This window comes from Paralichthys olivaceus, chromosome 18, assembly GCF_024713975.1.
Source record: "Paralichthys olivaceus isolate ysfri-2021 chromosome 18, ASM2471397v2, whole genome shotgun sequence".
NCBI lineage: Eukaryota > Metazoa > Chordata > Actinopteri > Pleuronectiformes > Paralichthyidae > Paralichthys > Paralichthys olivaceus.
In genome coordinates this window covers 9,923,472-9,945,978 of record NC_091110.1, presented here as the reverse complement: position 1 = coordinate 9,945,978, position 22,507 = coordinate 9,923,472, and the positions used below count along the sequence as shown (strand labels likewise).

General features: G+C 41.3%; 1 protein-coding gene across 3 annotated transcripts in view; it reads left to right on the top strand.

Annotated features, from left to right (window-relative positions):
- The window catches only part of LOC109626450 (nucleus accumbens-associated protein 2), a 28,941-nt gene extending 6,932 nt beyond the window's left edge, over positions 1 to 22,009 (top strand). For 2 of the 3 annotated variants that reach the window (XM_020082414.2, XM_020082419.2), the window contains exons 2-7: positions 11,636 to 11,817; positions 11,928 to 12,692; positions 14,064 to 14,240; positions 15,781 to 15,886; positions 16,117 to 16,214; positions 16,313 to 22,009. In XM_020082414.2, the coding sequence (XP_019937973.2) occupies positions 11,706 to 11,817; positions 11,928 to 12,692; positions 14,064 to 14,240; positions 15,781 to 15,886; positions 16,117 to 16,214; positions 16,313 to 16,839 (1,785 nt within the window). In that variant the 5' untranslated portion in view covers positions 11,636 to 11,705 and the 3' untranslated portion in view covers positions 16,840 to 22,009. Of the gene's footprint in view, positions 1 to 9,693; positions 10,534 to 11,635; positions 11,818 to 11,927; positions 12,693 to 14,063; positions 14,241 to 15,780; positions 15,887 to 16,116; positions 16,215 to 16,312 lie in introns of those variants that run through there. The other variant, XM_020082418.2, reaches the window with a different exon arrangement.
- The last annotated feature ends 498 nt before the right edge of the window (positions 22,010 to 22,507 follow it).

Sequence of the window (22,507 nt, the reverse complement as noted above, 5' to 3'; positions counted from 1 at the left end):
AATCGTCTGATGTACCCTGGGAAATAATTAGCTTTTTTACTGAGCGACGGGTAGGTCGATGCCACTCTTGTTTACGTCCTTTGTGAATGTAGATATTTCTTTTTCGATCCTCCGACACAGCCAAGCCAGCCTTTTCTGGTCTTTATGCTAAACAAAGCTAACCGGATGCTAACTACACTTTTGTATATGTGCTTTCATTATGACGCTACAGCAAGTGGCCAGTTAGGTTAGCTTAGCACAAAGACAGGAAACAGAGGGAAACTAGCCTGGCTCAAATGATAAATATTTATGTACTTAACCCTCATAAAACCTGTCGATAGTGCATTTTGTTATTTGGATGAATCCAACAAATGATTCAGTTTTCAATGAATAAGATAGCTTATTCTGGTCCTAATGCTAAGCTAAGTTAGCTAACGGTGGCTGTAGCATCATATTTAGTATACAAATATACCCAGAGTAGCGTCAACCTTCTCATCTAAATATCAGCAAGACTGCAAATAAATCTCACAATCTCGAATATAAAAAATGTTTTGTTCATGGATAAAAAGGCTCTTTGTAGCTACTGTGGTGATAATAATAGTCTTATTTATAAAGACTTGTTACAATTCCAAACAAGTAGGTCATAAAAGCTATCTGTGTATAGAGTAATTACATTTTATGACTGTGTGAACCAGTATAGGCCACATTGCTCTATATCATCAGTCTAACAGCATTATAGGTCGTATATCCCTACAATGGCTTGACAGACAAACAAGAAAACAATGTTCATACACTATTATACTACGATATCTTTAAGTATCATCACTCATTTCTTCTACTCGCATGTGTGTTCATGTTGTGAAACTCCCATATGCTTTTGTTGCCCTCGACTGGCTGACCCTCAACTACACAAACGTATATCTACAAAAACTAACATGGTTTTTGCTGCACCACGAGTTTCTCTGTCTCTTGCCGTGTCTTTTAATCAGCTCTGATTTGAGACAGAGATAAACAAGCTCTGTTCACATAGGTCGGCATGAGACCTTTTCAGTATGTTAGCAGAGTGATGAGGTTATCCAAGGTGACATGTTATTTGAGCACATGTGTGCTTGCTCAGTCTGGTGCTGACTGGAAGATTCTTAGGTCAGTGAAATGTGTGTGTGTGTGGGTGGGGGGGTGGGGGGGCTGCCGGAGGAGGGTGGTGGTGGTGGTGGGGGGGGTATATGCACTCAAAATAAATGTGTACGTAATGCCGTGCACATGAACAAACTGTCTTTTATGATACATTCCAACACTAGGCAACACTGTGATTTTTTTTTTTTATCATGGGAAATCTTTGCCTCATGTCATGAGACGTTCTTTTTATTCACCTACCCCAGTTCATGATATCAAATAGCATTTATTTTTCCTGCAGGGGTTTTTTTTATTCATGGAAGAGAGTGAATTAAAGCATTCTGTCTGCTCTAATTGAGAAATGTACACAGGGCACTCAGTCAGTGTCGGCACTGCTCTCTCTCTGTGTGGGTGTGTGTGCGTGTGTGTTTGTGTATGCCTGTCTGTAGACAGTGGGGCACTGATGCTGAAAGATGTGTCCTCATTTTTGCGTTGTGCCGGGCTCCTCTGGTAGCCATGTTGGGCTGCTCTGATGTCACGCATGTGTCACTGTAGAGCATTCAGCTCAGACACGAAAGCGCATGGTGATCAAAATGGCATGTTTATTCTCTCCATACCCCCCCACCTCTCTCTACTTCTGTTTCACCCCCACCCCCGGACTCCCCTGCCACACACTCTACTTCTCACTGACTGTTATACGCACTGGGAACTACATACAGTTTTTCAAGTTTTGTTTTATTAAGCAACCCCCTGCTACAACCTTAAATGTGTTTTTCATGCAGAGAAACGCCTTGTGAGGGGAGAAAAAGCATAGGAATTACAAGCAGCTTTCACACTTAAAGATGCACAAGCTAATTTATAGTCTTTTGATTATTCTCACCTTAAAAGCCCCTGTTTGATTGACACTCTCACTGCAGCTGTTATCCACAGATTTTAATTGTTCTTGGAGTGTAAATCCACCGTCGTAACATGTCACATGCTTCTAGCACGTGTATACCTACAGCAGAGACGTTTTTAAATTGTTTTGCAACAGACCAAGTGTTTCCAAAAGGTAAAAACCAATAGACCTGTTATAACAGTACAAAAAGAAATGTTCCACTTTTACATATCTATATGTGATGTCCTCAAATGACCCATAGAGTTAAATAAGGGACATGACAGTAGGTAATGCAGTTGTATTTAAACTTGAGTCTGTGATGTTGTTTTTCCAGGGAGAGTTTTTTCAGCTATGCCCCAGCAGCTACAAGGATAAAATATAAGTACCTGCCCTTATGATGGTGTTAGCTATAATTCTCCAATATTTTCTTTCAAAAGAAATAACCCCTAAATCTCCATGTTTCAGGGGGCTTCGATGAGTGAGGCTGTGACACGTATTTTTTTGCTCTACTTTTTTCCTTTCATAATTTCCCCTGAACACACAGTGACTGTTTGAAACCACATTTCAAACAACTGCATTTGTTTCTGTCAACAGCTTGAAACTCCCCCACCAAGCTTACAAGGGGTCTAAATGGCCGGAAACTCCCCACCAGTCAGTAGATAAATCTAAACACAACAACAAAAATATACATTTAAAGTCTGTCAGATCAACATTTAATGTATACAGTATTTAGATGAAAAAACAACCAACAAATAAAAAACTTCCTATTCTGTCACCACTCCATTCATGTCTTTTCTGTATAGTGTGTGTGTGTGGGTGTGTGTGTGTGCGTGCGCATTATCACCACTCATGAGCTTTTGCTTCTCGCTGATTTATCCCGATTTCCTGCAGGTTCTGCGCTGTGAAAATCTAGTCATATTTGGAACAAATGCATAGGGTGTGTCACCACTGTTACACATACTGTACACTCGCAAACATAGAGACATCCAGTCAAATGTAACCTAATTGAAGTCCTTGTGTGACAGTCTGTGACACTCAGCAGATCATCCAAAGGCCCCTATTGTCCCTAGATGAAGGTCATATGAAAGATAATATCAATGTAGTTTTTGGACCATGTGCTTGTGAATCAAAGTGCAAGAAGCTGCAAAAATCCACTGTGTTTTAGCATACTCGAGTATCAGATGTCTTATGGCCAGGAGTGCTAGCACAGCAGCGGCACACCTGCTTTGTAATCGTACTTGCAAGAATAAATTATCTAGGTGCTCTGAAGGCAGGCATCAACTAGAGCTAATTAGCCCTTTCTTAAAATCAGTACGGTCCCTGTCATGGCACCATCGCAGTTTAGAAATAGGGGGAGCGGGTTCAAGATGCCACAAATGAGATTCAACTGGTGTCCTTGTCAAGTCACAAGGAGAACAACACCCTTACTGTGATGCCATGGGAAAGTGGTGTTCGTTCAAAGTGGGTTTCAAGATAGACATATTTAAAGTTCACATACATTCATACTAATTTGAAGAATATATATATTTAGATATAACTATCCTAACTTCATAAAGGGAGGATAAGAAAAACTACACAACCTTTCCCCTTTTTGTCTGGACAATAATTTATATACAATTGTGAATGGTGCATAATGGCCCACAAGTCCCCTTAGAGATTTCATCTGACACCTTTTCTTGCAATGAAAATCCAACTAAAGATTAAACAAATAAACCAACAAACCAAACAACCTTCCGACCATTCAACCGACCAACCAGGTTGTCCAAGGTATATAATATGCCATGGATACCTTAATTGGCACCAGTGTCAGAATGCTCTCCATTGTGGAGGTAGACAAAATAGTCAAAGGTGAGAGAAGTATCAATAGTGGATTGTAGATCAGTGTCTGCCAGCATGAAATTAGGGCCCTCAGGCTCATGGAAAATGCACAGTTATGTGTTATATTTTGGACAACCTCTAGTCACATGGCAGCTGCGTGCTGCTGCCAACATTAAGCATTTATTAGCTAGAAACTGTCCCAAAAGCAGAAATATCACATGGTACTCTTGGTGCAGTTCCTTGTTTACACATGCCAAATGCTTCTACTGCTGCTGTCAAACACATTTATTCTACTGATGCCTCTTAAATCATTTTATGTGCTTTTGCTTCTCTCTTTTGGCTTTTTTTCTTCATGTGCTGCTTACGTTGCTTCCTTATAAACTGGAAATCAGGGGCTTTTTGGTCTTGTGTCAGTGTTTGCTCAAAATATTTCAGTCTTGCGTGAGTCCTGGGCCTGAGTTTTCTTGCTGCCTCCAACGTCACACTTATGTGTTTCTATAAACTGGAACGACCTGGAGGCTCCCATGGTTCTGCAATATGAGCTTATTATTACAAAAAAAAAATCCAACTCTCTTTGTCCCTAAACGCTTTCCCCTGATGTTCTTGTGTCACTCTGCACTCTCTTCCCTTTTTCCTCACAGAGCAGGGTTTTATTTCCTAGAAATGGCAGTCTTTGGTGATGCTGACATCTTTGATTTGACAATGTGGAGGTGGAATCTCGTTTGATTTGAACAAATAGTCCATCTGATGCTATCCCTTGGCTTTGTCACCAATATATTAAGTCAATGCAATACTGGTCAAGTTTTGAATGGGAGTATGATTCGTTCAGCCTATCTTGTCTAGACAAAAAGTTGTTGTTTTTTGTCATCTTGGCTCTTACAGTTTCTCTCCTCACCCAAACTCCTTTTGAGCTTTACCTTTCTCTATCACGCTGCCTCGTTTCACTGTGACTGCACTTCGTCAAGTTCTCTCTTGTTCTTTTTCTATTTGCATCTTTCACACACACTCCCTCCCTCCGTCCGCTCTCTTTTTGTTCATCTGCCTCCACTCTTCCGCTCCCCCTTTTCACCCACTATCAAACATACCTCCCGTCATGTACCTTTCGATCTTCGTGCCTCTTTCATCTTCAAATATCAAATATATGCTCAAAATCCATCACATATGTCCGTGTGTGTGTGTGTGTGTGTGTGTGTGTGTGTGTGTGTGTGTGTGTGTGTGTGTGTGTGTGTGTGTGTGTGTGTGTGTGTGTGTGTGTGTGTGTGTGTGTGTGTGTGTGTGTGTGTCACTGGAGTTTGGTGTGATCTAGTGGCTGCTGCTGTTTGTTTGTTTACCTCCCTCAGCCACTTGGAGTCCATTAGCGATGTCTTTGCCTCCGGAGGATCACCCACACACACACAAATACACACACACACATGCACACACATACTGTACATGCTCTTCCACCTTCTGTCTGGTTTTCTTTCTGCACATCACCAGGAATGCAAGCTTAACTGACTGGTACCCAACTGTTCTGTGTTTGATTAAGTCCTGAACCTTTTCAGTTCTCTGCTGCAATAAGAGCTGGTTGTCTTGTTCTCTCTTTCTCCATAGAGATGCTTGATATTAACCCATTAAAAACATGGTTGCATGTTACTGTCCCCTTGACACTGCAGATATAGGCAGGTATATCTAAAATGGATACAATAGGTTTTTTTTCATTGTAGTCTCGAACTACAATTTTCAAAAATGTAATTGCCTGAATTACAATTTATTGAATAGACAAAAACTATGACAGCCAGTCGGATTGCCACTTTTTAAAACATGGGAAAAAAATGTGAGTAATGGAAAACCAGCACTAGAGCACATTATATATCTAAATTAATTAGCCCAAAAACAACATAACCTATTCTAACCTTACCTTGTACCTTGTAATTAATCTTATTCATCCTCAACCTCAAATGACATAACTTTCAAATTTATCATGGTAATTATATATATATATATATATATATATATGTATAACAGATATGGAATAATATTATAATTCATTTTGGTGGATTCTTGTTTTGGCCACTTTTGATTTTCCTTTGGCTCAGTATTTGTTCTCCACCAGCTCCTGAGAACAATACCTGAGCTCTTTAAGCTGCTTAATTCTGCATTAACAATACATTTATCTGATATTATTCACTTTAACAGCTGCCTGCTGTATGTGGGACTGAATACTAAGTTGTGTGAGTGGATGAAAACATTGAAGTTGCAGACTGGAGAATTAAAACATTGAACTAAAAGATGTTATAAAACTTTGTAGAACTGACTGCAAACTGCAGAGTTAATGACTCTCTGTGAGAGTTTGATACTCTGAATGACCCCTTTCACAATGCACATAGTCATTTGAACCATTGTTACTTTTACTGATCATAGCTGCATTATGTGCCAAGCTAAAGGGTGATGTCAACTTAAAAAGTTCAGTTTGCAGTCCTGAAGTCAAATTGGTCATACTATATTGATCAGGACAAATAAATCAGAAGTTAGACAGCACAAGACATTTATGTACAAAAACCCTCATAGTTACTATTGTGACATTTAAAGTTATTAAAGTAATTCTGGAAAAGAATGATGAGACAGATTTGAATGCATCCTCCGTATGTGATTGTCTACATGACCTCTTTGTATTGCAGCAGACAGACAGCATTGTGCCTGTAGTTAAACCTGAAATTCAGGACTCTATCTCTCTCCTCCTATAGTCACAGTGACTGGTGGTGATTAGTGTGCATATCGAGTGAATACAAGTGGAAAGATACCAGACAATATTCAGCCCACCACAAATCATTTCACAGTTGTCTGTTTGTTACATAACTGTGTGAATCATTTTCTTTTTTTTTTAAGGAAAAGATGATTTTGATCCTGACTATGTGCAGACAACTTCACCCAGCGGGGTCTATACACAGGGAATGATGTTGCATTATAAGCAGTGATAAGCAGCCTCTCTCACTCTCTCTCTCTCTCGACATCCCATAATGATACTCAGACAGACTCAGGCAGACACCCGCTCCGTCCCGATTGGTAGAACTGTTGCCAGGGAGCGTTGCCGTCTCAACGTGGATAGAATCTGTTGTCTGGTACACTTTAGACATGAGAACAACTGCAGGATCTGAATATTTATAACGAGGGGACTGTTCATATTGAGATTGTATAGAGGCAACATAGCGAGAGGGGAAGGAGCCGTTCCTGTTCAGCTCACTTAAAATTTTTCCTTCAGTCTGCTTTTTTCTTTTATTTCTCAGCTGTAAATGAGCTACTGATGATCATTATTATGTTTCTGTGCATTTATCCTCTTAATATATGTATATTAGTGTGAGGGTTTTATTTGCATTATGTGACACCAACTTTACTTCAATACGATTGAACTCAGTTGAACTGTTCCGCCAGATGATAAATGGCAGATACACGAATCCTAACTGTGTATGACTTTTATGGTTTTATGTTTGAATGCTACCCTGTTGTCATTGGGTATAGCTACAATATAACTAGCAATTAAAATCTGTGTGTTTGTGTGTGCGTGTGTGTGTGTGCGTGCGTGTGCGTGTGCCATCTGGCGAATCAGCTCATTTCTTCATATTATTCAAATATGCCTGGACCTGCTGCTACAGTTAATAACACTGTGCGTAGGTATGAATCCTTGATTAAAATGGATGTAACACATTCCAACAAAGCAGACAACAGCAATCTGAGCAGCGTTCAAAACTCATAGCTCCACTCACAAACTACGCCAACACACACACACATGCATGTACACCTGAAATACAGAGCCAAAAGTCACAGCTCAGTACATAAAGATGATTATAAGAAACAAGCCTTGGTATGCGAGAAACTTTGACATGGAAATGTAAACAGACACAGAAGGAAACGAGGACACAGGCGGCAGAGAGGCATGCACATATACAGCAATCACAAGGCAAACAAGTCGAGGGAGTTCATGCCTTATATTTTTTTATCAGGGATGTGCAAAGTCTATATTTAATGCAGGCGGAGGAGATTGCAATTTGCGTGTGCCTGATTGTGTGTGTTTGCATACGTGTGTGTGCTGTTGGAATGTGTGTGTCTTTGCACTTGTTCTGCGGATATTCACAAGCATGCATCTTTGTCTCTATTTGTGCATATTTATATATATATCTATATATATATCTATCTATATATATATATATATATATATATATATATATATATACCTCCACATATGTGTGCCCGTGAATATGTGCAGTGTGGCACACCGCCGCGCCGTCTGCCTGACTCGACATATTCTCCTTTCACTTGTTCACTCTCCTTTTTGCTCTTTCTCTCCCCCCTCCCTTTTTCCTCTCTTCAACCCCCCCCCCCTCCCTCACTCCCACCCATCCGTCCCTCCCCTCCCCTCTCGCTCTGCCCGGCTGGCACGTACATGCATGTCTGTAGACTCTGTACTGTGCTTTTGCTGCTGTGGCACGCGCCAGCCTCACTGCAATGCAGCCCTGTGTGCATTAATTGGCAGAGAGACAGTGGGTACGTGGTATGCGGGGCGGAAAGGATAGAGAACGGGGAGAGAGAGAGAGCGCGAGAGAGAGAGAGAGAGAGGAGAAGCAGGAGGCGATGTAAGGACACAATAGTAACAATAAGTGATGGACGGACCGGTGGTAAAGCGGTGTGGCAGGTTCACAGAGGGACAGACAAACAGAGAATGTGTGTGCACGAGCAGGATACCTTGACTTGTGTGTTGGCGTGTGGAAAAGAACAGGGAATGTCTGTTTGCGGATTTGTGTTTGACTGTGCTCTTTTTTTTTGTTGGGTGCTCACTCATGTGTACCTATATGTGCCGTGCAGATATCACACTGCTGGGGCAAACTCTGACTCACTCACTGCATTCAGAGCTTTGTGATATCCTCCCTTTCATATTTCCACTGTGACTGAAGAGTAAAAGTTTGCTCGGTTTAGCGCAACTTTCTCTACTTGAGGTTTGACTGGCAAAAAAAAGAAAGAAGTGCAATGTGTCTGGCTGCTTTCTGATGCCACATTCTTGATATAATAAAGCTTTGCATCAGCATTTTTTAATTTTTTTTTTAGCAGATAGTGTTTTCTGAGGTGTGAGGACAGAATGGGATTGTGAAATGATTTACCAAAATGTTTACTGTCTTCATGTCGCATCATCCGAAATGCAGAAAACTTCCCACACTAGTTTTTTACTGCTATTACACAACATGTGCATGTGTGTATGCCTGTATACTGTGCACTTACAGCAGTTCGGTATTCTTATCCTTGCACACACATCTCTCTGGAAATTATCCTCTCTGCTTGATATTATCTTTTGTCTTTCCTTCCCCGTCACAGGCTGTGACATATCTGGCTCCATGTCCTCTCTCATCCACGTCAAGCCACATTTTAGGGAGGCCCTTTCCACAAGCTGGTCAAAAAAGTATAAGATGAAAACACATAAAATATAAACCTGCATAAGCTGAGCCACCAAAGCGGGGGCGTAAATTAATCATTCAATTTATCAATTCATCTACCAAACAGTCTTCCATGAAGACAGAACTTCTCTCTGCTCGTGTGTAGGTGTTTGGCAGAGAGGTCTTTGCATGATTCAGAGAAAATACACAACACTTGCTCAAAAGTAAAATGTCTTAAAAAAAAAACCTATTGTTTGTACTGCAAGAAAATAGGGAAATACCTTGAAATGACAGACTGTGTTTTTCATTAACCTTTTTAATTCTTAAATAGCTCGGATTAGAGGATCACTGCAGTGTATATATTAAAGCTTCCAAGTCGGTTAGAGTTTGCTTTACCAAGACGATCAAGTGACGCATTCTCTCCAGACTTGCGTCAAACAAGGGATTTTCAGAAGTTTCACTATTCATTGTCTAATTAATTAATGGCAGCGGTGACCATGGTGAGCTCTTTTCATTTCTCCTTTTTGTCTTAGTCACCCATGCTCTGTCTGCTCCGACCATATAGGCATCTGTGTCCGGGGGGCAAAGTGGCAGAAGTTGCTTCAACCTAATTGTCTTTCTCTGCTCGTACTGTCCTCAAATGACTTTCTCTCTGTCTCAACTCTCCCCTCCCTCCCTCTCTCACTCCCTCCCTCCCTCCCTCCCTTCGCTCTGTAGCTCTGCCCAGTCTCTGTCTCTGTCTGTAACTGTAGCCTGTGTTTTTCTCTCCCTCCCACTCCCTGCGACGTATAGATACTGCATTGATCAGACACACGCACGCGCACCGAGCCTCCCACTCCTTTCATCATTGATTCGCTCTGCTCCTCTCTCTCTCCCCCCCATTCTCTCTCTCTCTCTCTCTCTCTCTCTTACAGCGGCACTTGTTGAATTCAACCCTTGGAGAATAGAGAGAGAGAGAGAGAAACAGAGGGAGAGATAATGACAGGGAGGTGGAGGGAGGCTTTGAGACGGCACTAGAACAGACAGTGAGCAGGGAGAATGGGGCTTTGGAGGATATAGAGATAGAAGATAGGGCTGTGTGAAGACAGACAGAGAGAAAAAGTCAGTCAGACGGCAGTGGGGGATCGTCTTCTTGAAACAGTGGGAATGACACTTTAAGTGAAAAGAGAGAGTCGGCCAGACGGAGTACATCAGAGTGCTCTCCCTCCATCTCTTTAACTACTCTTCGTCTGTCCTGGTCCCGGCTGCTCCTGCTCCTGCTCCTGCTGCTGCTGCTGCCGGTGTTGGTGTTTTTGTGTGTGTCCAGGCTCCATGGTGTGTCTGAACCACAGGACTGGCTTAACACAGGTCTGAACTGTCTGGGATAGCACTTTCTTTATGTGTGTGTCTGTGTGTGTGTGTGTGTTTGTGTTAGCAGAGGAAAAGTCATGTGCTGGCTTCTCCAGGTGAGTGCTTGCGTGCCAGAGTACACAGTCATCTCCCTCATGCAGCCCGGGCTGTATGTGTTCATGCATGCACGCTTTTATGTAAGTGAGCCTGTGCATGTCTGCCTGTATGGAGTCCATGAAGTGGGAGTGCGAGTGTGCACACATTTGTGTGTGTTTGTGTCTCTGTGTGTGTGTGTGTGTGTATGTGTGTGTGTGAGTGAGAGAGGGGGGTGGGGGGGTGGGTGACTTTTTCTGTTTGTATTCCTGGAAACTGTTCTGCAGCATTTCTTAATAGTGAAACTAGTGCGTATGTGTGTGTGTATGTGTGAGTGGGTTGGTTGGTGGGGAGGAAGAGAAAAAAACAATGACACAAGGTTCAGGGAAGGAAAGAAGGTGTAAATACGAAGTTGTGTGTGTGTGTTGTGTGTCTGACAACAATATAGAGTGTAGAATAAATCTCTAAACTGATTCAGTTTGGTTTTCTCGCAGAGAGAAAAGAGAGAAGGCAGAAAGAAAGTTGTTGTTATGGGCGTCTTACAGGTTATCAGAGTCTACAGGAGAACTGTTGTTGATTCATTAAGTGCAATGCATGGAATCAGACCTGGAATCCAGGTTCCTGGAATTTAAACCATGTTATACAACATAGCATTGAGGCATTTCACATTGTTCTCGTGTACAGTAGGCACGGCACTGTATTCTATTTAGGATTTTCTTTCCTCTTGCTCCGACTTGACTCCTCCTTTCTCTCTCCCGCCTCTAATCTCTCACCCACCATTCTCCGCATACGTATTCATCTCTCTTTCACACACCTCTCACTTCTCCCTCAACTGTATTCATTTTCACCTCAACTCCTTTTCTTGGTCTTTACTCCTTTCGAGACTCTCAATCTTTTTCCTTCTCACCTCTCTTACCTCCTCCTGGCACGTACTGTATATTCATCTTTTACACGTTTTCTATTCACTCCTTTTATCACAGTGTTTCTCCTCTCCAATGTGTTCATCTCTGTTTTTTTTTTTTTACAGATGCCTCTCTCAGTGGCAGAGTCTGCAGTGAATATCTGAAGCCCCCATCTTCATCTGCCTCTCTGCCAACATGTCCCAGCTGCTCCATGTGGAGATACCCAACTTTGGAGCCACGGTCCTCGGCTCCCTCAATGAGCAGCGCCTGCTGGGACACTACTGTGATGTATCCATCCTGGTCAAAGGTAGAATAGTAGGGAATCTGGAGATTTGATATGATTTGCAAAACTTTGACACAGCGTTTAAATTCATTAATTCTCAACTTCTTCTGTTCTCTGTTATTTCCATCAACCAGGTCAGGCATTTAAAGCCCACAGGGCCGTTTTGGCTGCCAGCAGCCTCTACTTCCGTGACCTCTTCAGCAGCTCCACCAAGACCCAGTTTGAGTTGCCCTCCTCAGTCACACCTGCTTGCTTTGAGCAGATCCTCACTTTCTGCTACACAGGGAAGCTAACAATGGCAGCTAGCGAACAGCTGGTGGTCATGTACACAGCTGGCTACCTCCAAATTCAGCATATAGTTGAAAGAGGCATGGACCTAATGTTCAAAGCCAACTCACCTCACTGTGACTCGCAAACAGCAGGGTCCTTAGAGGAAACATGTTCCGAACCACAGAGTCCCTCTAATAATGGTAACGGCCTGGCGGTGGCCGCTCTGCTGGGAACCCCTGGTTGGTCTCAATCCTTGCTCCTGTCACAGCGTAAGATTAAACTAGAAGGGGGCGAACCAACACCCCTGACGATGCCCTCAATACAAAGCAAGATTTCGTCCTCGGAGTTGGGGAGTCGGCTGGCGAGGGCGAGTTCATTGTTCTACACGACGGCTGGAGGGACCCCAGTCCCCGGTTTGCCTGCTTACCACCTTCAAGGGGCCGGCGGAGGTGGAGCCGGAGGAGGAGCAGGAGTAGAAAGGTCCAGTCCTGGAGCATCCAGCTTGCCCACCACTGACAGTCCAACATCCTACCAGAATGAGGATGAGGAGTTTGAGGAAGAGCCCTACGATGGGATGACAGAGGATGCCTACAGCCATCTCTATGGACGTTCAGCGAACCCCTATGGGAGTGAGTATTAAATTAATTTGAACAGCCAAAGATGGAATCTCATTTATCATAATCAAAATCTTACTTGAATTTAGGATGTTGTTTTCACAGAAAACTCAACAATACTTTAGTCCACTACCCTTTTCCACTCATAAGTCCAATATATAAAAGTTGTTTAGAGGAAAAACTGGACAAATGACCAAATTCTGTCTATATGACAATCCTTCATCGAGTTTATCTTTCCAGTCATGTAAAATCTGACTAAGTGCATCACTTTCATAATTGCCCTTGGCTCAGATACACAAAATGTCTTTGATATCAGACAAAGCTAAAAGTAAAAGTGGGCATGACTTGCAGAAATATATATATTCAGAAAATTTGCTTTTGTTGCTCCTTGCCCAGACTTGATATGTATTTACCCAAAAAAACTGATCCACATTAAGTTCATCCCAGTTCCATGATTTAATCTTTCATAAATCATGTATCCTGCTCATCTTGAATAAGCAGGATGTTGTGTGCCTCCAGTGTGTGTGGGTTCTCTCAGCATAAAGATAGCTTTATGGAGTTATGATTGGAGTGCATCGTGACCAACAACACACTCCTTATCACAACTGGACTGTGCTGCTTTTTGTTTGGTTGTACTCTCATCATCTCATGTTGGTGTACATTTGCCTACACATGTACGCAGAATAGCTATAATCACGTGTTTGCATGAACATGAACGTGCAAGCTGGACACTGATGGATAGTCACAAACTCAAAATCACATGTGCACACAGACACACACACACACACACACACACACACACACACACACACACACACACACACACACACACTTTCTGTCATTCTTGGCATCCTGCAGCTCAAAGGCATCATGCAGGTTTGTCAAATTCTAGAGTTTCAGATATTTATGAAATCCACTCTATCTGCAATCATTCAGAGCACCCCAGGGTGACATTGTGGGATATTTGAGAACCATTCACGTCTCTCTCTCCTCTCCTGTGTGTGTGTGTACGTGTGTGTGTAAGAGAGAGGTGCGTGCATGTGCATACACTCGTGAGTCATCTTAGAGGTTAGAGGAAGGAATTTTGCGATTTAGAACCTAACACCCCGCTTTGGATCTGTCCCCCTCCAAAACTCAAGTTGCTGATGCAGCATCATGACTTATCTGGGATACATCTGCAAAGCTCTAAAACATTTATGAAACACAACAGTCTTGTATGAGATTACACCAACCTGCTTCCCTAATTAAATGTTTCTATCTGAATAGGGGATGCAGAGGTTACGGATGATAGTAGAACTTTGTTGATGGAGTTTGTAGTCTGCGTAACCCTTCTCAGTTGTTTTTAACCCTATTTGAACCTTCTCTGTTTCTGTTTTCTTTTATCAGTCCAGGACAAGCCAGAGATGGCAGTGGTGCCCTTGGCCTTGGAGAGCCGCAACTGTGTTCTGATCCGCCGGGACCTGGTGGCGCTGCCTGCGAGCCTCATCAGCCAGATAGGCTACCGCTGCCACCCGAAGCTCTACACAGAGGGGGACCCTGGGGAGAAGCTGGAATTGGTAGCTGGTAAGAGTGTGCATTCCTCAACAATTCATCCACATTTAGATCATTTGAAACTCAATAGCTGTCAAATTAAATTTCAATCAATTATCTATACCGCCTATTCTTTGAGGATCACAGGGGGTGGCTAGAGCCAATCAGAGCTGGCATTGGGTGAGAGGTGGGGAATGGCCAACATACATAGACAAACTATAAACACTAACATTTGCATCTCCAGACAATTTAGAGCCTCCAATTGATCTAACCCAATCTGCATGTGTTTGGACTGTAGAAGGAAGCAGTAGCACCCGGAGAAAATCCACACAGACACAGGGAGAACATGCAAACTCTGGATTCTAACCGGGAACCTTCTTGCTATTACGCCCCAGCCTAAATTGAATTTAACTGATTAAATCAATTTCAATGGTTGAAGAACTCCATCAATATGGTGTCCACCCCAAAAATATGTAAAGCCCCTTTTCCATTAGTGAAAAAACACACCAATACACACCAACATCAGGATTTTGTCTGCAATGGGAATGTTTACAATTTTTTTTTACAAAAATAATTTTGTGTAAAAGAGGTATTACTGGGCAAAGAGGTTTGATTGCAGAGGTAACAGTGACTGCTCTTAAATCCCTTTATATCCAACAGACTAATGTATGCAAATTGCTTTTGACCAGAAGGAAAGAAACCGCAGTTCTAATAAAAACTTTTACTATTTATTTCCAATCCCGGGTCAGATGATTTAGTCATTCAGGTTTGACCCTTTGTGCCATGTCTGAGTGGAGAACACAAGATACACAATTTTCTTCTGTAGAGACTGAAGAGTGTAACAGAAAGGATGACCATCTCTTCAGCCGCCGTCAATCTGGCCTTTGTGGTGGAGGGACTAGACAGAAGTCACTTTGGAGTAAAAACATACGACTGCCAGGAGTTTGCCAAATGGCCCTTCGATGGCTCCGAGAGCACGAGGGAAAAGATTCTTTGTTTCGATGAGAGAAAAACTGAACTCTTTGGTGGAACTACCAGATATTGCTCTTGGCTGTCAGACCAGAGCTGTTCAAAGAGAGCAGCGGCACCGCTCAACATGTAGCTACAGCAATATCATTCTTTCAATGGGAAAAAAAAGTTGAATCAATTTCATGTTGAATCTTTTCACACAAAAGAACAGTCGAACACAATCTGTGCACATCCAAAGCTGTCTGAAGTTCATCCGCTTCAATCAGATCCTAATGCAATTTAATTTAAAAAGGAATGGAACACATTTGAGATGTGTTGGTCTTTAAGTTAGACGCAGAAAACAATGCATGGATTTAAAAGAGACCGTATTTTAAGGGAAGTGAAACCAAGGAATTTAATAGGTTTATGCTTTTATGGCCTTCAGCTTTGATTCTTTTCCTTTCAGTATATGATTCTCCGGCTCCATAAAACATCTCCTTGAACAGGAATTTCAAATGCAGTAGAAGATGAAATGGTGGTTAGGGCAAAAAGAGAAATGATAAGGTCTAAAGATGATGAAATGTGTGTGTTTCTTAGTAGATTGCTTTTTTGTTTAACCACACAGGTACACAGGTGTTCATGACTCGAGGCCAGCTGATGAACTGTCATCTATGTGCTGGTATCAAACACAAAGTCTTGCTCCGCCGTCTGCTAGCTACCTTCTTTGATCGGTGAGTATCAAGACTACAGAGAACATGTCTGGTGTTGTCTTTAAGGACCCACTGTGATATTCGAGTCCGTGTGTATGACTCCAACACAACCGCAGTTGTCACAGACCAACTTTCACACTCCATCTGTGGCCATGTTTGTGCAATGCAGTTAGTTATGTGTTCCCATGTTTGCCAACTGCATGTGCCTGTAGCTGACTCTGCCCCCTGGTGTTGATTCTGTATCCTTGCAGAAACACTTTAGCCAATAGCTGTGGGACAGGTATCCGTTCTTCTACTAGTGACCCCAGTAGGAAACCCCTAGACAGCAGGGTCCTCAACGCTGTAAAACGTAGGTTTATTGTCCCGATCATTTCATTTAAATTTGACAGAATTTCCAAAGAGCACAATTTGCCCACATGCAGTTTGCTATTTTTCTCTCTTTTACAGTCTACTGTCAGAATTTCAACCCTAACTTCAAGGAGAGTGAAATGAATGTGATTGCTGCCGACATGTGCACAAACGCGAGACGCGTGCGCAAGCGATGGTTGCCGAAGATCAAGTCCATGCTGCCTGATGGAATGGAAGTGTACCGTGCAGGAATGGGCATGGGTGCTGCTGTGGGTCTTGGCCTGGCACTGGGTGCCTCTCAACCAGGGGTATCCCTCCCTTTCGAGCCCGACTTCAAGAACCTAGAGCAAAGGTATTATCCAGATCGTAAGGACCCTCTAAGGACTCACCCACCGCTCACAGAGGGCAGCCCCGGGTCCAGGGCAGCTGGAGCTGAGGCTGAAGGCGAGGGGGTTGCGCAGGAGGAGCAAGAGGAAGATGAGGATGAAGCTGGGTTAGAAGGTGTTGATGCATCACTTGGGGCACCGACTTTGATCCCAGGTGCTGAGGCTGGCAATTGTGGAGACACGCCGCCGGAGCAGGAAGTGGAAAGTTTTGAACAAGGTCTGCGGGTGAATGGACAGTGAACGTCCCTTGTTGGGAGCTGCCTCACACATTGTGAAATCTGTTTTAACACCTTGTTTTCTTTTGCTTGCATCTCGTCCAGCGCTCTTACTTCTCCTCTGTGCTTCCTCAACAGGAATCGTCAGCACACAAGATGCGCTCGTAGATCTCGCTAACAGAAATTTGTCACACATGCATGCGCACCCGTGTGCTTGTGTACACACGCATTTAATTGATAGTGGAAGTAGACACAGGCATGGCGTTAGCACATCGGGCAAATCAATGATTTCTGCTCCGCCCTCTTCTTCGTATGTGCTGTATATACTCAGTATTTCAGCTCCTGCAGCAATATCACAAAGGCCTGATACCAGAACAAATGGCAGCACAGAGGAGCACTTGTTTGCTGGCAGTTCACGGAGTGCGATATGATGGTTTTTAAAATCATTCCGTTTTCTGAAAAAAAACCCATGTAACCTTGGGAGAAACGAATCTGAGAGACAGCTCTCGTAATAAGCAATTAAAGGTCAAGCACTGAATTAGCACAATTGAACTAAACAATTTTCATTTCCTGTTAAAAAGAGGAAGACATTTTTATGATAAAGACGAGAAAAGAGGGTTTTCTGGGAAAGTTAAAGACTTCTCTGCAATCGACCTAATAATCTATCACATGGACTTGTTTTTTCATGCATACTTTCCCATGACACATTGGATTAGATTGTCAATGTGATGCCTGTGTCTGCTTCAGACAGCCCTCGCTTACCACACACCAACACACAGACACACACACACACACACACGTGTGCACACATTTAAGATAATAGCCTTTTAATATCTGCACCAATGCATTGAATAAACCATTCAAAGAAAATACAATAACGTAACAATGCTTTTTAACTTTGAAGAATCCTTTTCAATTACCAGTTATCATTCTGTCTTGAAGATACACGGACAAGAACAAGCCCTACAATCCAAGCTTGCATGCATGAATACAAACAACGGATACAGAGAAATTACGGAAAAACAACAACAACGCCACAAACCTGCATAGAAATGAAAAACAGCTACTGTTGCCTCGAGATACCATCACTACGCAAAAGAACTCCTTTTTTCATTTCTCACTGGGACGTTTCTCACAGACCACAGTCTGACACATGTTAGAACTGATTCAGATGTTACCTAGAAGTGACTGTGTTTGACACAGTACTGGTTGGATTCTTTTTCTTTTTTTTTTTCTTTTAAGTGCAGAGCGCTCTGTCACCACAGGTAGAGGAGACTGACGTGCACTACACCAAGTGGTAGAAGAAATAAAACATGCCATAGAGAGGCACTGTTTTACCTTGATGTGGTGCGATACTACAGCGTCCTGCTTCCGTCCTGTTTTTGTCCCCCAGGGGGGTGGGAGGGATGTCGGGGGGTAAGTTATTGAATAAAACATATAAGAGCAATTTCTGCTGGCTTATTGCATTTGCACTCAAATTAAAAACAAAGGTTAAAGGTTGGAGACAAAGGAGTTTGCCGAAATATGACTGTACTAAAGACTGAATATTTTTTTCCTCCACATCATCCTGATTATTTATTCGATTTTGGGTATTGTGGGGGAAAAAAAACAAATGGTCTTTCTGACAATGACTGTTTCTAAACAAAATTTGGGACGGGGATGTTACAAGGCAATGTCAAACAGCAACGTAAACCTGTATTTGTCTTGTCGTAGACATTTTTCTTTTCTTCTTTAATATGTTTTCACGCTTTCTGCCACATGTAAGGACGCAGTCCGAGCAGCCTTTATTTCTTGTTTTTTGAAAAGTTTATTTCTGTTTTCCAAGTTTTCCTGGAGATTTAATCACGAGAAAAGACTATTGAATCCAGTCAATGTATTAACCCCAAAGTAATTATAAGCCAATGCCATTTTTTTAGGGAAAAATACAAGGAATTCTGTGGTTGAAAAAATATAATAGGCAGAAAATACAGAATATTTGCCCTCTGCATATATTGGAAACATCAGTGCTGTGTCACTTCGAAGGTTGGGCCAGATTATTCTCTGTCTGTTCTACAAATCTTTTTATTATTTTTTTGGGGGGTGGGTGCTTTAAGATGGCCCTGCACAAGAAACACAGGGTTAAAATTGCACTAGGTTATAATAGTAATGACGTTTACAATTTTTCTTTTTCTTTCTTTTTTTTTGTTGGAAAAATGTGATCTGCCATCGATAAAACAGGGCTGTGACAGAATGGCTGAGATGATGGATGAATGTAAACTGTAGCACTGCTTTGGTGAGGGCTCTGAGCCTTGACTGAATATGGTAAAATACTGAATCTCTTTTTTATATATCTGTATGACTCACTGCTTTCCTCAATTGTATACTCTCAAACAAATGGGCCATAATATAAAACTAATCTGGCTGTTTGGCTGGATGATGTTCTAATCTAAAGCTTTAGTGATGTTGTGATTTTTTTTAAGAACTTATTTGAACAGGTCTTCCACTGTGGCGGACACGGAGCGAGGTTCAAGTACAGGCTTTTATTACACCACTGTTTATACTATCTTTATCCCAACAGTTGTGTCTCTAATGTTGAAATGACACGTGTGTTCGCAAAACTGAAGATTTCTTAAAAATTCAGCAAATTATTTCTTATTTTTTAATTTATTAAGCGACAGTTCCTAAAGTTGCTCTTGTAAAAAAAACTAATAAAAGAATAAAGGCGTTCAGTTGCTTGTTGAAGCCACTACCTTAATGCACTTGTGATTATTTGTCATTCGAGGTAACAGTCTTCCCCAAAATGCATACACATTTAACTCCAATAATTATTTTAAGTTACAAAATACAGCATGCCACCCCTAGTAAATTAAACCATAAATATTTAACTGTGCAGTTAAATTGTCATATACATTAAATCTATTTTTCTCTCTTTATATTTCCCTGCAATATAAACCTATTTGTTTATCCAAGGCCTGTTTTCAAGCAGGTGCTACTTAAACTACTTAGGTATTTGAGGCGTTAAATGACATGCAGTGGGAAACACTGATATACTTCACAGTAATAGTGATAAAGGGGTGAGGAGCAGTGCCTTAGACTGTGACTGTGTGGGTGTGGATGTTATGTTGTGAACGTGTAGGTTCAGAGAGTAACTAGACGAAGGACTGGCAAAGTGCCGCCTTTACTAAAACTAAATTGGCTTCTTAGAAACTTTGCTTGTAGAATTATATATGTAACAATTTATGTTTTATTTTGTGACTTCGTGTTTGCGATCGTGTCGTTAATTTGGGAGAAAATGTGCAAGATCACCAGTTAGAATAAGTTGAACAGAATTACGGCACTTGGATACATTCAACAGCCATTCGGAAACAACCAGGACTCACACCAAAAGAAAGGAAAAATTAATCTAGCATAAGATTCCTATTGTAGTCACACCCAAGAAAAACAAATACCACATACATAAGACTTTTTACATTATGTCTCCTGATATATTCACATTTTGAATAGTTGTTTCCAGTTTGTCCACTGACAAAAACATTCATTTCCTTTTTTTTTAAATATTTTTTTAATTTTCCTTGTTTCTTTCCTGCTTGGGGTCTTTTTCTTTTTCTTGTGCAGGGTGAATTTGAACAAGAATAAAGTTGCACTAAAAAATAAATTCTCAGAGAATGTCATGGCTAACCCTTGGGAGGAAGAGCTCTATTGAAAAAGTCCTGAAAAATGTATGTAATGTATTTTTTGCACATGTTTCTTTCATTGAGAGCAGAGTTTTGTTTCTTTAATTTAGTGACAGAAATATGTTACAATATCTGCCGTTCACCTGCATGATCTGAAAACCACACTATAAGAAATGGGATGGCATTGTTGATTGAAAACACCCTATTTTACACAAATTTTCTTTGCAAATAAATAGTTAATTACTTTCTAAAACTCTACATAGTGCTCGCTTCATCCCCCATTGTAAAACAATGTGGGCATAGTGTTTTTTCTTTCTTTGAATGGTCGGACTGAAAACAATACATTTATATGCAAAGAGACACCTGTATCATAAAATGCATGCCATTCAGAAAAACTCGTTCTAACCGGATGAAACCTCTGATCTTTATGCACCATGTATTTTATGCTGAATAACTGTTGTCACTGTTAGCAAACAAAGACTCTTGCGACGAGTAGGGTTTGTATTTTTACCGCACACCCTTGCCTTTTATTGAATGTTTTTGCGTAAAAAAGATTTATCACCTCTTGTGATAACGACGACAAAGTAGTGTTAAAGAGTGGAATACGTAGAATAACTACCCAGTTGACTGTGCATTGAAACCTTCAGCAGACTCAGAAAATGCACTAAAAGTTTATACAGTATGTGTATGTGTGTGTCCTTGAATATAATGCCAGCACTTTAGAACTACTTAGAAAAATGAAAGAAAAAGAGGGAAACCGTAAAGAGCGACCAAGGGTTCGGTGAACGAGGGGGGAAACGCAACTTTTTAAAGCCATGTGTTCAGAGCGCTGACAATCAGAATATGGGATGAGACTCAAAGTGCACTATGGGAGATCTGACATGAGTTGCTGTGCTCTTGCTATTTGCTTTGTCTTTCTCCAGCTTGCTTTGGTCTCTGCTCGCTTACTCTTTCCCAGAGTCGGGGGACATTATGATGTTAACCCCAGCCTTCTATACTTATTACGTGTGTGTCTCTGCAACAAGGACTGACTGAAGTTTGACTGATACCTTGGTGCTTCGTGAACAGAGCTGTTCCATGTTGAAATGGACCATATCTGTAATGCTCTGACGAACGTGGGTCGAACTCAGCCCCAAGTTTGGGCTCATTGGTAAATTCTTGGTGGACAACAGTCCAAATATGACAAAAAAAGAGGGTCTTATCATGCAACCTGACACATTGATCATGGTAATGTTCTTCAATATCAACAGGGCCTGGACCAGGAAAACTGGGATGGCACATTTACAGTGTTGACAACTGCTTTATGTTTAAAATGACAAAATGTTGAAAATGTTTATGCGCCTTCCGACTCAAGCATCAATAATATATACAACAAGAAAAAATGCAAGTTGCCACTTTTGACGTTGCATAAGAATCTACGTTTCATTCCCATCATGGTTGTGTGCCACCACCAGTTTTGGTTGTGTAGTCTAAGAGTACATGATTTCTTTAAATGCAATACAGAAAAATCTGCTTTCTAATAAAAGTCCTTACTTCACCATACACTGTCCTCAGCTGTCTTTTGTCTGATTGAATGTTATTAAGTTATTTCTTTAAAATGGCTTTGTCTCCATAGCAGATTGGCCACTTGTCCAAATATGGATTACACCAGAGAATCCCATTTGAAAATTCCCCATTTTTCTTATGTAGCGAACAACTGGAACACTCATTATACTGGCAGAAGTTTGATTTCATGTGGAAAATGTAAATTTAAAATTTATGATAATGATCATTATTATTTTCATAAGTTCTCAATAATGGTATGAGAACCTCCGCTAAGATATATAAAAAATGATAATTTAATCAAATGTATTTGATTTAAATGTATCCAAACTCATTTTCTGTGGGGAAATTTGTAAGTTATTGAAAAATAGACACAAATAATGCATATTTCTGATTGTGATACCTAGCTAGAATGACTATACACTAGTACATTCAAGTACATACAAGTTCACATAAAGGCATTGTCAATAGCCAATGCAATTATGTCTAATGACTAAA